Here is a 17,076-nt window from a genome sequence, read left to right as displayed (position 1 = left end):
TAAAAAACTTATCACAATTTTGATTGAGCTTATAGGGGAAAAAAAAAAAAAAAAAAAACAAAGCTTTCTGTAAAACATTATATTGGGAAATCTTCAAAAAAGATGAAAGGTATAAATTAATTTTCTTAATGCACAAGTATATTTCATCATCAACTCAGATTCAGGATATGCTACTAGCTGTGTGTATGGTTTTATATAGAACTCAGCAATAGCAGAAGATTTTTTTACATGAAGTTGAAGTATTATGTTATATAAACATGAAACAGGTGAAAAATGTAGTTTCAGTATTATGAAAAGATCTAACATTAATAATAGGCCTATTTTTTTTTTATTTACATAACTCATCTTCGGACAATTACATGACTTCAGCATGACTTATAAATTAATATCGTGTACAAATATGACTATATGCTTTTTACGAACATGATCAAAAAATAGCCCATAAAAATTATTTACATCTTCTTGATCTTCTTCAGAATATTACTCTGTTCCAGTGCAGCTCGCCTTTTTCTCTGTAAAAGTGGATTGAAAATATTACAATATTTTGCATATACTGCACATAAACAATACAATTACAGGTAACCCTTGTATAACACGGAGGTTAGGTTCCAGAAATATCACGCGTTATATGAGGTTCAGGTTTCATACAAAATGTAGGGTATGTTCAGTAGTGTTTTTTTAATTATAAAAACAACAATGACATTCAACAAAAACATATTTTATTCTTTCAAGAATTCATGTAACTAACTATTTAACAAATACATAGCATAAATTTCAAAATTAAAGAAATGGATATTTTAATCGTCATCACTGTCTTCAGAAAAAATATTTCGTAGATATTCTTTATTTACGAGTGGCCGGATGTCGTTATCACTCGAAATCTCTTTGACATCATTTGTATAAATCTCACTGGGTACTTCAGCTGATTTTCTTATCAAAAAGTCGGTAATAAGACCTTGATTACCACTATGCTGCAATTCTTTATTAAGTTCATAACATGGAGCTAAACAACTGTCCAATTGCCTTTTGAATTTTTCTGTGCGCTCTTATTGAGGGATCATTATCCATAAAATAACTTCCTAACTTTTGTGCCAAATTTAATCCTTCTGCTAATTTCTTTAGACTGAACTCTTTAATGGACTCAGCACAATCAGAATCTTCAGTAGAACTTTCCTCACCATTTGTATTTGGTTTGCCGTCTTCTATTAATTGAGCCAATTCCTCCTCATTTAAATCTGTTTCTTCATCAATTATAGAAATTAACCAATTTCTATAAGGTTAATTTATGAATTTCATTTTCAACCATATAGAAAAATCCCTCACCACCACAAATGTGTGCCAGGTTTGTTATATGACTTAGTTCAGCAGCCACAGGAGGTACGAAATTTTGATTAAGGATGACACCAGGCCATATTTTTTCCAGCAACCTTTCAGTGTAGAGGGTTTTAATTCCTTTCACATAGAGAAATAATTTTTACACAATTAAATATTGAAAACTCCTTCGACACTTGAGGCAGTGTCTGTTTGTTTGTTATTTGGTTTTTAGGAGCATTAGCAACTAAGGCCATATTGCTCCGGGAATATGCAGTGGTCATTCCCTGACCTTTCCGCATCCTCCGTATTTGGTGGTGACGGGCTCGAACCCCAGTCTAATCAAGAAGCGTGTGCTACGCACTGCTGCTCCTTCCCACCTGGCTACGGAGGCGCCATGAGGCAGTATCATGTTTGGATTAGATTCCATTTTTTCCCAAATTAATTTGAATGTTTGACGAATATAATATGCTTTAAATGTTGAAATTATCCCTTGATCAAGGGGTTGAATAAGCGACGTTGTATTAGGAGGAAAATAAATTATTTTAATATTCGGATGGATTACATTTTTTGAGTGCCCTGGCACGTTATCTAAAATTAGTAAAATTTTAAAGTTGATATTCTTTTTCTTTGTGTATCTTTCTATATCAGGCACAAAACAGTTAAAAAACCAATTTTAAAATATGCTAGCTGTAAGCCATGCCTTTTTGTTGGCTCTCCAATAAATAGGGAGGATGGACTTGTCAATCGCTTTCATAGCACGAGGATTTAAACATCGGTTAATTAACATTGGTTTTGTTATGTAATCACCTGACGCATTACTACAAAACAGTAGAGTAATTCTGTCTTTAGAAACTTTGAATCCAGGAGCTGTTTCTTCATTTTTCGATATATAAGTGCGTTTTGGCATTTTTTTCCAGTTTAACCCAAATTCACCTGCATTGAATACCTGGTCTGCACTATATCAACCTTCTTCAGGGAATTTTCAGGCAACATCTACATCTGCTGATTCTCTTTGGAGCTGAAGATTATGCAAAGAAAATTGCTTTTTAAAATTTTTGAAAATTCATGCTGAGAGTTTTCTTCTGAAAAATCTTGTTCAAGTTCTTTTAAACATCGATAAATTTTAAGGGCTTTTTGTTTAATAAGGTTTCCACTCAAAGACATTTTCTTGTGAGTGCAATCTTCAATCCAAACCATTAGAGATTTCGCCATTTTTCCCATTAAAATATCGCATACACGAGCAATGAGCTTTGCACTTATCGTTGACCCAGCAATAACACTATCTCTGATTTTCTGTTAATTTTGTTTGATTGTACGAATTGTTGATTCAATTAAATTCAAAGTCCTTGCAACAACTCCTTGCTTTTCTCCATTTTTCAACCGATCCAAGATTTTAATTTTTTCTTCGAGAGAAATGAATTTTCTTTTCAATGTTGGTTTTTTTCCCTTCTTTTGCAGTTTTGGTGGCCATTACTATAAAAAATAAATTTTTTATTTGCTAAGGGATATTCCCCAAATAAATTCACTATTTATAACTACTTGTGCAACAATTAACTCTTTATAAGGTAAAAATTTGGCACTACACAAAAAAATATGTATGTATGTACTTGCATGTTTCCCCTTATATAAATTCGGTTCTGGTAACTATACCTTATACGAGCAGATACAAATTTAATGAACATAAAGTTTGATTTTTAAGTCACGTGGTAAAAGTGTATGAAAAGAAGCGATACAACAATTTGTAGATCGCGTTATATCGAAACCACGACCATGTCATACAAGGGTAGTCACAATTTATAAACCATGTTATATCGAAACGGTGTTGTATAGGTACCACGTTATACGAGGGTTACCTGTATATTTATTTTCATATTAAAGATTTTGCCTGCCTTTAAAAAAGTAAATACTTCTTCTATTAGTGGTAATTAAAAGAATTACTACAGAGAACATTACAATCTAAATGACTAACGTTCTCTGTAGCTTCTTTCCATATGTTCTGCATATATTAAGAGAAGAACCAGATAAGCTCGTATATTAGCATATAAATACACTCATAACAGAAACCTCTTACTGTGAGAGAGAGAAAAAAAAAAAAAAAAAAAAAATGGATTTTACTCTATATTTATAATGGTTTTTAACTTGGTTTTGTTATTAACATGGAAAACTCATTTATTTCAAAATTAACATAAGGCTATATTAATTTTGAACTAAAGATTCAATGTATCCTACTGTACTGCAAAATGGATTTTGTTTTTGTGATTGTCATCAAAAAGTTTCTGTTTATACTTTAAGACAACTGAATTGCAAGACAAGTCAAACCGATCAGATTAGATAGTGCATTATACAGAGGGTTTTGGGTGGTACACAGTGAAAAGTCTGCTGACGAGGCTACTAGCGACGGTAGTGTTCAAAGCTGCTAAGTGGATTTTTCTTATTTATTGATTTGAAATTATTGTTTTTCTAAAACTTTTGATTTAAATTTAGTAGTATAACATTATTTTGTGATTTTCTGATTAATTTGGTGTATTTATTCTTTACTCGGCCTTGTAATTGCATAAAAGTATCGGTAAGGGTTTCCACGTGTTTCAACTCCGCTACCGTTCGTAAATTTCCCGCCATTGTGATACGATAGCGTTAGTTGAACTTCGTTAGCAGTTAAATTGTACGTTTAAATAAATACATATAACGACTTAGATTACAAACGTAATATAATTAATTATATTTAACATAATTAATAACATAACATAATTAATTATAATTAATTAATAAATTAATAGAATCATGACTCAGACCAGAGCAGCAAAGCAAAAGGCTCAAGCTAATGGAAGTGCTGTGGCTCAGAGCAGAACTGAGGGGGGCAGCTGTCCTCTGACTCACAGCCTTATAAAATGCACCGTTTGCTTGATGTTTGCAGAGCAATCGGGTACGGGACATGATACTGCCATGGGGGATGTCTTTGTGTGTGCGCGATGCAAGGAGTGTATCGATATCAAGCAACAACTTGGCGTTCTTGTTGGCCTATATGAGAGCTTGAAGGACAGGGTGGATGCCCTCGAAGAAACTAAATTGAGGGGCCCATCAAGCTCTCAGCTGCCCACATCAACGCCAGAGCTTGCACTTGGGCATCGCGTGACACAGAGGCAACCCCCAAGGCAGAATGCGCTGGTCCCGAAGGAACTAGTAGTTGTTGGTGACTCTATTGTCAGGGAAACGGGGAACATGCTTTGTAAAAAAGATAGGTGGAACAGGACCAGGGTATGTCTGCCAGGGGCAAAGGTTGATGATGTTGTAGAGCAAATATCATCTTTTAAGGGCACAAAAGGTGATATAGTTGTACACGTTGGCACTAATAATATTAAGAGTAGGAGACCGGCAGAATTACTTAACAAGTACAGGTCACTGCTGAACAAAAGCCGAGAATTAGGGTTGAATTTGAAAGTGTCTGCAATTCTGCCCAGACATGATAGGAGGGAGTATATGATGAGAGCCTTGTCGATCAATTCGGTCCTGGAAAGATTGTGCAAGGCTCAAGGGGTAGAATTTTTTTCAGCCTGGACTGTACTTGTTAACAGGAGAGATTGCTTCTACAGGGATGGGATACACTTAAATAGAAAGGGTGCAAGAATATTTGCTGATGCTATCGAGGCAGTGTTAGGTGGGTCGGAAAACTGCTAGCTTGGGGGGAGACAAAGACCAATAGATTGACAGTAGCCACTGGCAGAGGTGAAAGTGATTCTTGCACTGCTTCTATTGGAATGAGCCGCAGCCTAGAAAATAAGATGCAGGATATTTCAAAGACTGCTGGGAATCACTGGGGTACAAGTAAACACATGGGTTGTGTTAGGGTAGCTAAGAAAAAGAACAGGTGCAGGTATACTTGTGTGTACACCAATGCTAGGAGTTTAGTAAATAAATTTGATGAATTTGAGGTATTGCTCAAAACATCAAAGGCAGATATTGTTGGGATATCAGAGACGTGGTATCACACAGATATAAGGGATGCAGAACTGCAATTTGGGGAGTACAACGTCTACAGAAGGGATAGACAGGATAGGAAGGGGGGAGGGGTTATGCTATTAGTTAAGAAACACATAAAAACCAAGGAAGTGAAGCCAGTTGACATCGCTGGACAGTGCAGTGTTGAGTCAGTTTGGTGTGACATAAGCATTGGGAGATCAAAAATGAGAGTAGGAGTGTGCTATAGGCCTAATGACTCTGATGAGTATAATAAGGAACTGTAGAGGGAAATAGAGTGGGCCAGTAAATCAGAGAGTCTTATAATGGGAGATTTTAATTTCCCAGATATTGACTGGAATTTGGGGGCTGGTTACTCACGCACTAGCAGGGCTTTTGTGGATTTATTGGATGATTGTTTTCTACATCAGCATGTTCGGGAGGCAACTAGAGGGAGTAATACTCTTGATTTGATTATCAGCAGTGTGCTGAAGTGGGATTTACTCAAAGAGGTAACTACCATTAGGGGTAAAGGGAAGGGTTATTGCTTCCGTAAAGGCGACTACGATGGACTGAGACAGTATTTAAATTCTATACAGTGGGACCAACTGATGATGTTACCAACAGCAAATTCAAAATGGGAAGCATTCAAAGAACTTATCTTGGAAGCTACTAGGCTTTACATACCAACTAAGAAATATTGTTCAAGGTTTAGGCCAAAATGGATGTCAGATGAACTAATGAGGCATATGGCAGAGAAGAAAAATGCATGGGATACTATACTTACAAATTAACACATGACACAGAAGCCTATGATAGATACAAGTTGATATGCAAGCAAGTTACAAAGGAGGTTAGGCAGGCGAAGGCAGATTACGAGAAATCCTTGGCAAGGGATGCAAAGAAAAACAGCAAAGAGTTCTTTACTTATGTAAACTCTAGAAGGAAGGGGATGAATCAGATTGGTCCACTTGATATTGATGGGTCAACTGTTGATGATCCTGCTCAGGTAGCTAACAAACTAAATGAATATTTTGCATCGACATTCACACATGAGGAGTTATTCAGCAAGGGGAATGCCAGAGGTGTATTCAACTCTAGCAGTAAGCTATAGAATCTTGAAATAACTGGGAGTAAAGTGGAGGAGAAACTGTTGAAGATAAACACAAGAAAGGCACCCGGGGTGGATGGGATCTATCCAGTTATATTAAAGAAGGCAGCAAAGGAAGTAAGCAAACCCTTAGCCATAATTATGAGAGCTTCCTTGGACTCAGGGGAGGTACCCATAGACTGGAAATGTGCAAATGTGACCCCAATTCACAAAGGAGGATCAAAGGCTGACACAAGTAATTACAGACCTGTGAGCTTAACTTCTGTTCCAGGTAAATTAATGGAGGCACTGGTTAAAGAAGCACTGCAGGATCATTTAGACAAGACTTCAGTTATAGCTCAGACACAGCATGGTTTTGTTAAGGGGAAGTCTTGCCTGACCAACTTGATTGGATACTATGATGCAGTCACAAAAGAATTGGATGCAGGGAATAACTTTGATATTATATACTTGGATCTTAGAAAGGCTTTTGATACTGTTGCACATGGAAGACTGCTACACAAATTGGAGCAGTGTGACATTGGAGGCAAATTGCTGCTATGAATAAAGGGGTGGTTGAGGGGGAGAAGACAGAGAGTGGTAATCAATGGACACTGCTCATCGTGGACTAATGTTATTAGTGGAGTCCCTCAGGGCTCAGTGTTGGGTCCATTATTGTTTTCTGTATTTATAAATGATATTGATGATGGTATATCAAGCTTAATGTCCAAGTTTGCAGACGATACAAAGGTTGGCAGGGTTGTCAAGGACACTACTGACACTATGCTGCTGCAACAGGATCTGGAAAGGTTGAGCAGATGGGCTGAGAGGTGGCAAATGAAGTTTAACATTGACAAATGTAAAGTACTACACATGGGAAACAGCAACCCCAGAGCAACGTATCAACTCTGTGGTACTACACTGACAGTGGTAGAGAATGAAAGGGACTTGGGGGTGGTTGTGCAGGCAGATATGAAGTTCTCTGAGCAGTGCAGACGGGCTGCAAGAGTAGCTCATGGAGTATTGTCAATGATATACAGGAATTTTTCCAGCAGAGATAAGGAGGTGATTATTCCATTGTATAAGGCAATGGTCAGGCCACACCTAGAGTACTGTATACAGGTCTGGAGGCCTCATTTCAAGAAGGATGTAGAGCTGCTGGAACGAGTACAGAGAAGGGCAACAAGATTAGTGAATGGAACAAAGGGGTGCTCTTACGAAGAAAGGCTTAAGTTTTGCAAATTACAGTGTCTGGAGACTAGGCACCAGCGAGGTGATCTGATAGAGGTGTATAAAGCCTTGAATGGTTTAAGCATGCTCAATGCTGATGGGATTCTTCCTCTAGCTCAGAAAAATCACCTGAGAGGGCATAAATTCAAATTGAGGAAAGACAGATGTAGGATAGACGTGCAGAAATTTGCCTTTAGCCAGCGGGTGGTTGGTTGGTGGAACAGACTTCCATCCCTTGTGGTGGAGGTTGATAGCCTAAATAAGTTTAAGGCTCAGCTGGACAGGTATTTTGAACGAACAAAGGGGTGAAGTGGAAGTGGGTTTTTTTTTTTTTTTTTTTGGCTGATGCTGCATAAGCTTGCTTTCTTGCATCAAATGCCTCTACTAATGCTAATACAGATTAATTTTAAGTACTGTAGTCCAGTTGTTGTTTAGAAGTACGGCTTTAGACCAACCCCAAGTTACTAATTAAAATTAATTTTTTGTAATAAGGTATTTAATTGAACTATAGCAGTACAAATAATAACTTTACAAAAAAAAAATAACACACAATGAAAAGAGAGAAATAAACACAGAAATTCACATCATTTTAGAACTTCCATAACTAATTATATAAACGTCATCCTTTGAAATAAGTAATTAATAATGTGCCCATTTATGTTATTAAGAAATAAATTAATGCCAGGTACTGCAACCTTCACTATAACCATTAGATACTGAGCTTATAAAAAATAAAACTAATGATAAAAATAAAATTAATAAGATGTTTAGCATCTTATCACTCCCTTTCACTCTTTCAGTAGAATAAAAGTAGGTGTGTGTGTGTGTGTGTGTGTGTGTGTGTGTGTGTGTGTGTGTGTGTGTGTGTGTGTGTGTGTGTGTGTGTGTGTGTGTGTGTGTGTGTGTGTGTGTGTTTCAAGATCATTTCAAATAATGTGTCCAATTATGTATGAACTGTCTTGAAATCTTCTAGCGAATGCTTTAATCTCTTATCTAATTCCAAGTAAAAGTAGACACTATTTATAATAGATAGCAGCAAGAAAGCAGCTTTTAAAGTTGGAGGAGGCATACTGATTCGGTTTACAAAATCAAAATTCTCTGTAATTCAGATCTATTCAAAGCTGAATCAAGTGTGTAAAAAAACAGATGTAGAGAATATCATTACCTCAATTTGATTTTGCTAATAATACATTGAGAAAATAATTCAAAATATAAGAACAAATTAATATTTAAAAGCATCATGCAAAGTTTTCATTTTCACAAATTTCCAAAATTTCACAAAGAAATATACTCCAACCGAATAGTTAGAGCCAACTTCCTAGAATAAAAATGATTCCCATAATAAGCTGACATGAGTTCAATGAATTCACTCTTGAAAGGATTAATGCACATTTCTGACAACAAAAATAATGAATCAGTAGTTATCATAACTACAGCACTTCAAAATATAAAAAGATAAACTAGTTTGGGACTTCAATTATGCAAAGTGAATGGAACTGAGACTGCCTCAGATAACAGAAACACAACTAACCAATTTTTAGTGAGGATTTGAGATTCATTTATTACTGTGAAACATTTATTACTTATAGAAATTGCAATAAAAAATCTGTAAAAAAGTAATTTTAAAAAGTTTGTTTTTATTAAACAAATTACAGTACAGTAGTATGCATAAAATGTACATTATAATGTAGTCTGACCAAATTAATAATTTTGTTCTCTCTTGCATAATTAATCAAACTGTTTAAAAAAAGTTCTAAATGCAATGGCAGATAAGTTCACTCTTTTATATTATGCTGTTGCTGTTATTATTTATAATAGTGTATTAGCATCTTAGGCCATATTGTGCTGTTGTATTAAGCACAAAATATTCCGTTATACTTCCCACAAAAGAGTTTCAAAACATTAAGATACTCACTGCTAATTACAAGTTTAAGCAGATACATAATTAATAACTGTGTTTAGAGTTAATTAACCGTACATTGATACATATACAATTTAAAGGTTCGTATATATTTTTGGTTTGGCCCACCAGTTCAGTTAACAGAAATTTGGGTAACTGAGGCCTTACTACATTTAAAACCTGTACCTCTTCTTTTTTTTTTATGTTAACCCCAAATGGAAAAGCTACTAGAACCAATACTAACTAGTACTTATATGGGTAGAAAAGACAGAAGATACTCACTGAAACTACAGTCTAATTTCTGTAGATTATAATTTCCATAACAAAATTAGAAGGAATAAAAGAAGAAACAGAACTGTCAGGGAGTATTTTAGGTGAACTGTGAATGAATGGTGCCTAGCCAACACACATTTGAAAGAAAGAACTGGTGTTACAAATACTAACTTAGAACAGTGCCAACTGAAATACTATATACAGGGTGATTCACTACCAGTGTGACAAACTTGCAGGAGGTGTAGGGGGCACAAAGATGAATCGGAATCACATAGCATTGCAGGGTCCGAAATGCCTTCGTCATGCTGTAGAAGACGTTGAGCGGGAGGTCGTGTGAACAGCGATCCCACTGGAAGTCAGCATTTGCGAACCGTTTCTGTTGAAGAAACCAAGTAGCAAAAGTCCTCTGGAGTGGATAATCCGCAGGCTCCAATGATTGGATGCGTTGCAGATGGTATGAACTCATTTGGTTTGTTGACAGTATCCTCCATACAGTGGATTGGGAAATACCCAATCATTGGCCTATCGCTCGAGTACTCGGATTGCCTTCTGCAAGACATAGGGCATTCTCCTCATTGTCTGGCGTCCCCTCGTTCGCTCTCGATTCATGGTACCTCTCATGAAACAACCAGTCTCATGTAACCTTCTGCGCACGTGCGAAAATCGTATGATGAGGAACATGCCTGTGTGTGAAATGTTCCTGGTACAAGCGCAGAGCGGCGTGCCCGTTACAGTCCGCAGCTCCATACGCGAGGTACATGTTGGCCAGTTCAACGTTTGAATACTCGTCCATCCTACTGCCTCAGGAACCGGTTCGCAAATGCTGACTTCCAGCGGGATCACTGTTCACGTGACCTCCCGTTCAACGTACTCTACCGTATGATGAAGGCATTTCGGACCCTGCAATGCTATGTGATTCCGATTCGTCTTTGTGTCCCCTACACCTCCTGCAAGCTTGTCGCACTGGTAGTGAATCACCCTGTATACAAGTGTATAAATTGACCTCCAATGTTTTTTGTCTTGAAAATAAGTTCACCATATGCCGATCTACTCTTTTTTAGTCAACTTGCACCATGTATATTATGGTAGAATATGCGTTAAAAACTGCTGTCTACTTTGTAATTCAAGTATTTCACTATGTAGTGTAATAAACTATCACTGTGATATTTCATTACACTAAATAGTTAAAAAATCTGTAATTGTACGAAACCAAGAAATCACATCAAATCATGAAACCAAAACCTCATCGGTTTGGCTGAAACAAGAAGAAATTAATCACTTATAAGTTTATCAAGTGGAAATCTGCTGTACACCAATGGAAACAGGGAAAGAAGCGAAGGTGGAGTTGGCTTTCTGGTCCATAAAGATATAAAAAACAACATTTTGGATTTCAAAAGTACATCACAAGGGTGTCAGGACTACTTCTCAGGATTTCTAAGAGGTACAAGCTAAAGATCATAATGATTTATGCACCAACATTGAGCCATGATGATGAAGTAGTTGAAGAAATGTACATCAAAATTGAGAGTTTTCTAGATGAGCAGAAAACCTAGTACACTATCATTATGGGAGACTTCAATGCTAAGGTTGGAAAGAGACAAAGCAGCGCAGAAAGGGGAACTATAGGAAATTTTGGAATTGGTGAAATAAATGAAAGAGGTGAAAGACTTGTGGAATTTGCAGAATCTCAAGGATTGTCAGTAATGAACATTTTTTTTTTCAAGAAAAGGGTGAACAGAAAGTGGACATGGAAGAGCCCAAATGGATTAACAACTAATGAAATCAACTTCATCCTCACTAACAGAAGACATATCGTGAATGATGTTACCATCCTGAACAAGGTAAATGTTGGAAGTGATCAGAGAATGGTAAGATGCACACTTGATATAGATGTAAGAAAAGAAAGGAAAAAAACTGAGTCGAGTAAATAATACAAAGGTCTTTGAGATAACAGAAGAGGAGAAAAAGCAGTATGTACTGGAACTAAAGAACAAGTTTGAGCTTCTGTAGACAGCTCAGGATCAAGATATTGACGAGGAATATTACAACTTTCTGAAAGTGATAAACCCCAAGAAACCTATAGGTATAAAGAAATCCAAAGAAGAACAAGATAAACACTGACAAGGAGAAAATTGAGTATACTGAGTTATGCAAAGCCATTAGAAAGAGACTCAGAGAGGACATAAGACGATTCAACACAAGAAAAGTAGAACAAGCATTAAGGGAAAACAAAGGACTTAAATCAGCAGCCATGAGCAGTAATACAGAAAGACAAATGATACTGAAACTGAAGAATAGTGATGGTGTACTTATAAATAGCAAAGAAGGCATAATTAAAATAGCAGAAGACTACTATTGAGAATTATACAAGGAGCGAGGGAATGATGCTAGCAGTGGGGAAGTTGGATCACAAATCAGTAACACATATGACATACCCGATATCCTTCCTGATGAGGTAGAACATGCGTTGTAGAAAATAAAGAATCAGAAAGCCCTAGGGGAAGATGAAGTTACTGTAGAGTTGTTAAAATTGGGAGGAAGAGACATGGCACAAAAACTGGCAAGACTCTTCACAAAATGCATTTGAAAAGGTGTGATGCCTAAGCAGTGGAATAATGCAATCATAGTTTTGCTGCATAAGAAAGGAAATAAATCAGAAATTGGAAATTATAGACCAATTAGTTTGTTATCCCACATCTACAAGTTGTTCACAAGGGTCATTACTAACAGATTAGAAAGAATACTTGATGAGAATCAACCGAAAGAGCAAGCTGGCTTTAGGACAGGATTCTCAACTATGGATCACCTTCACGTAATATCACAGCTAATGGAGAAAGCAAATGAATATAAAACACCATTATGCCTGCCATTTGTGGATTATGAAAAGGCATTCGACTCCGTACAACATAAGGCAATGTTTCGGGCACTCGAAAGACAAGGCATTGATACCCCATATATTATGATTTTGAAGAAAATATATGAGAGTGCTACCTCCTTTATTAGGCTAGACAAAGACAGTAGGAAATTTAAAATTGAGAAAGGAGTTCAACAAGGAGACACAATATCTCCGAAGCTGTTTACTGCTGCCCTTGAGGAAGCTTCCAGAAGATTAGACTGGTCGCAGAAAGGAGCCAATGTGAATGGGGAGTACCTAAACCATTTACGATTTGCAGATGACATTGTGGTCATAAGCCACGATCCCAAAGAATTAGAGGAAAATCTTAATCAGTTATGCAAAGTTAGTAAGGATTTTGGACTAAAGATGAATATGGCTAAAACAAAAGTAATGATGAACAAGTATGCCATAGGAAGGGATATAATGATTGAAGGAGCAGTAATTGAAAAGGTGGAGTCATATACTTATCTGGGACAGGTCATTAGCTATAATAATGATGAATGGCTAGAAGTCAAGAGAAGAATAAATTTTGGATGCATCATTCAGGAAATATAGTCACATACTGAGGAGCAATATCCCAATTTGTCTGAAACGTAAAATAATGAACCAATGTATACTCCCCACCATGACTTATGGAAGTGAAACTTGGGCACTCACCAAAAGAATGGAAGAGAAGCTGAGAACTACTCAGCGAAGAATGGAACGAATCATATTGGGAATAAGACTGTTAGATAAGAAGAGAAACACATGGATTAGGCAGCAAACTCAAGTAAAGGCCATTCTTATCAAAACTAAAGAACTAAAATGGTCTTGGGTAGAACACATAGATCGAAGACATGATGACAGATGGACTAAGAGAATAACAGAATGGTACCCAAGAGGGCCTAGAAGAAAACCTAGAAGACAACGACAGAGATGGACAGATGAAATTCATGAGTTTGTGGGTAGTAAATGGATGACCTCTGCACAAAACAGAAGAAATTGGAAAGTCACTGGAGAAGCCTTCATCCCACAGTGGATTGAAAGTGGCTGATGATGATGATAGGCATAGAACATGTGACAGTCAATCCCTGTTGCCTCTTTAGTCATCATCAGCAGCCATTTTCAATCCACTGCAGGATGAAGGCCTCTCCAGCAACTTTCCAGTTCCTTCTGTTTTGAGCACTGGCCATCCATTTACTGCCCAAAAACTCATGAATTTCATCTATCCATCTCTGCCTTTGTCTTTCAGGTTTTCTTCTAGCTCCTCTTGGATACCATTCTGTTATTTTCTTAGTCCATCTGTCATCATGTCTTCGGGCTATGTGTCCTGCCCAAGACCATTTTAGTTCTTTAGTTTTGATAAGAATGTCCTTTACTTGAGTTTGTTGCCTAATCCATGTGTTTCTCTTCTTATCTAACAGTCTTATTCCCAATATGATTCGTTCCATTCTTCGCTGTGTAGTTCTCAGCTTCTCTTCCATTCTTTTGGTGAGTGCCCAAGTTTCACTTCCATAAGTCATGGTGGGGAGTAAACATTGGTTCATTATTTTACGTTTCAGACAAACTGGGATATTGCTCTTCAGTATGTGACTATATTTTCTGAATGCTATCCATCCAAAATTTATTCTTCTCTTGACTTCCAGCCATTTATCATTATTACAGCTAATAACTTGTCCCAGATAAGTATATGACTCCACCTTTTTCAATTACTGCTCCTTCAATCATTATTTCCCTTTCTGTGGCATACTTGTTCATCATTACTTTTGTTTTAGCCATATTCATCTTTAGTCCAAAATCCTTACTAGCTGTGCATAACTGATTAAGATTTTCCTCTAATTCTTTGGAATCTTGGCTTATGACCACAATGTCATCTGCAAATTGTAAATGGTTTAGGTACTCTCCGTTCACGTTGACTCCTTTCTGCGACCAGTCTAATCTTCTGAAAGCTTCCTCAAGGGCAGCAGTAAACAGCTTCGGAGATATTGTGTCTCCTTGTTGAAATGCTTTCTCAATTTTAAATTTCCTACTGTCTTTGTCTAGCCTAATAAAGGAGGTAGCACTCTCATATATTTTCTTCAAAATCATAATATATGGGGTATCAATGCCTTGTCTTTCGAGTGCCCGAAACATTGCCTTATGTTGTACGGAGTCGAATGCCTTTTCATAATCCACAAATGGCAGGCATAATGGTGTTTTATATTCATTTGCTTTCTCCATTAGCTGTGATATTACGTGAAGGTGATCCATAGTTGAGAATCCTGTCCTAAAGCCAGCTTGCTCTTTCGGTTGATTCTCATCAAGTATTCTTTCTAATCTGTTAGTAATGACCCTTGTGAACAATTTGTAGATGTGGGATAACAAGCTAATTGGCCTCTTTAGTACTCTGCTGCAAATTGTTTTCTCTGTAAACAATGCCTAAATAGGAAAGTGGCTTTGCTATAAGAAATTGATGATTTACTCTGAGAACTGAGAAAATAAATCTGAACCAACTCCTAGTGAATTCCACAAACTGTTTTCATCTGATGAGGATGAAAAAAAAATTTAGGTTTTAAATGCTGCATATTTTGTAAAAAATAATGGTATTAATTCCTGTCTTTCTAACCAAAAGCGTGTGCCTTTAATTGTATTTTATCCTCAGCTTCACACTGATGTTACTCTAACAAATACTTCAAATTTTAAATTTAAGTTGTTTTGGTGGACATTTATCATCAACATGCCCTGCAGATGGTAAAAATATCTGAGAAATTCCATCAAAATTTGAGAAGCTTTCTCAGTAATTGAAACGGTTGACTTATACGACAAAACATATAGTATTTATAAAAATGGCAAGAAATAGAACCTGAACATCTGTGTAAAAGTGATACAGCAAATCTTAATTAATCTTAATGATTTCTTTTGGACAGAGCCCAAAGTTCCAGAAAGATTTTGGTGCACTATCCAAGGTAAGAAACACTGAAGGTGGAAGAGAAAAACTAAAATTTTCTGACATATAGGAAAAAATATTTGTGACATGCTTACACCAAGAAAAGTTAGAAAGGTGAATTTTATCTAGAAATCTTAATGTTGTTGAAGATGAGCATAAGGAGCAGCAGACTTCATTCAAACTAACAGCAAAAACTATTCAAACAAAAGCAGTGAAAATGTTCTTTAACATTTAATTTTTCATCAATAAAACTATAACGATTATTTAAGTCTTCTCTAATACATAAAAGATTTAGGATTAAAAAGTTTCAGACTTCAAGAAGAGTTTACCGTCATATAAGTTAGTGAAATAGCATAATTTCTGTACACAGTAAACCAAAGTTGTGCAGATGCATCATAACATAACATCTCTTATTGTGAATCCTTCAAAACAATTTGTCTCATTATAACAAGACAGGAAAATTGTTGTGAAGCATTCACAATAAGACATGTTATGTATGTAATGATGCCACAACACAACTTCTGTTGGTTTACTGTGTATAGAAATTACACTATTGCACTAACTTATATGGCTAACGTATCTTTTCTTTAACTAAATTACAATACAGGGAATGTTATAATAAGTCCTAGATTAACGTTAAAATTTTTAATATCACAGTTCTCTCCATGACTACTTAATTAAATTCCTATCCCCCTTTAAATTTTCATGATTTCTATATCAATTATCATATTCACTATGAAAGATGAAATTCACTATTTATTTATTATTTATTTATATTTAATAAACACTTTGTAAATAGAAGCCACTTACTAAAATTTGGGGTTGCAAATTTTAATGAGAGGCCTTTGGAAATATACCTTTAAATGATTATACTTTTGTTACAAAGTAGTCACCACTATTATATTAAATATATGTATTAGTTAATATTCTTTTTGATAACTTAATTATATTGTCACAAACATTTATGAGCTTTTCCCATTTTCATGTTTAATCCAGAAGTAAGCAAATGAACCCAGTTCGTCAGAGCCACTTAAATATAAATATTAAAGCATTTATTATATTCTATTAGGATTTAATTTTAATGTCACCAGTGTGGCTTTCAATTTGATTCTGCTTCACTAATTTTTTTGATTACAGATATACAGATAAAAATAATTCATAAGAAATCTAACAGTGTATAAAATGCACCATACCTGCTGCTTTTTTTTTTAATTATCCAACAGTTATGGTTTTAGCTTCAGTTTCTCTCGCTCCTCATCACTTTGCATTGAAAGTGATGTATTGCGCAAAAATTATTTTTGGATAACAAGACTACTGTTACTAAAGATATTTGTTCTTATTATCCAATACTGTATTATAACATAGAAAGGAATTAAAAATGTACTATTCTAAACTATTTCCTTCCCCACAAAATATTACATGTTGTCCAGAACGAAACTTTTCTGGCAGACCTGCTCAACAGCTAATTAGTAAAAAAACAAAACAAAATGCTGTGAATGCTCAATAATGAATTT

The 17,076-nt window shown here is 35.9% G+C and overlaps 1 protein-coding gene across 3 annotated transcripts in view; it reads right to left on the bottom strand.

The window, feature by feature from the left end:
- Positions 1-407: 407 nt before the first annotated feature.
- Positions 408-17,076, bottom strand: part of DMAP1 (DNA methyltransferase 1 associated protein 1) — a 120,884-nt gene continuing 104,215 nt past the window's right edge. For 2 of the 3 annotated variants that reach the window (XM_090381384.1, XM_090381391.1), the window contains exon 13: positions 408-512. In XM_090381384.1, coding sequence (XP_090237510.1) covers positions 453-512 — 60 coding nt within the window. In that variant the 3' untranslated portion in view covers positions 408-452. The remainder of the gene's footprint in view (positions 513-17,076) is intronic. The other variant, XR_016547390.1, reaches the window with a different exon arrangement.

The sequence above is a fragment of the Mastigoproctus giganteus genome, chromosome 1 (assembly GCF_048544385.1).
Source record: "Mastigoproctus giganteus isolate SK-2022 chromosome 1, ASM4854438v1, whole genome shotgun sequence".
Classification (NCBI taxonomy): Eukaryota; Metazoa; Arthropoda; class Arachnida; order Uropygi; family Thelyphonidae; genus Mastigoproctus; species Mastigoproctus giganteus.
This window is presented reverse-complemented; position numbering and strand designations above follow the sequence as displayed.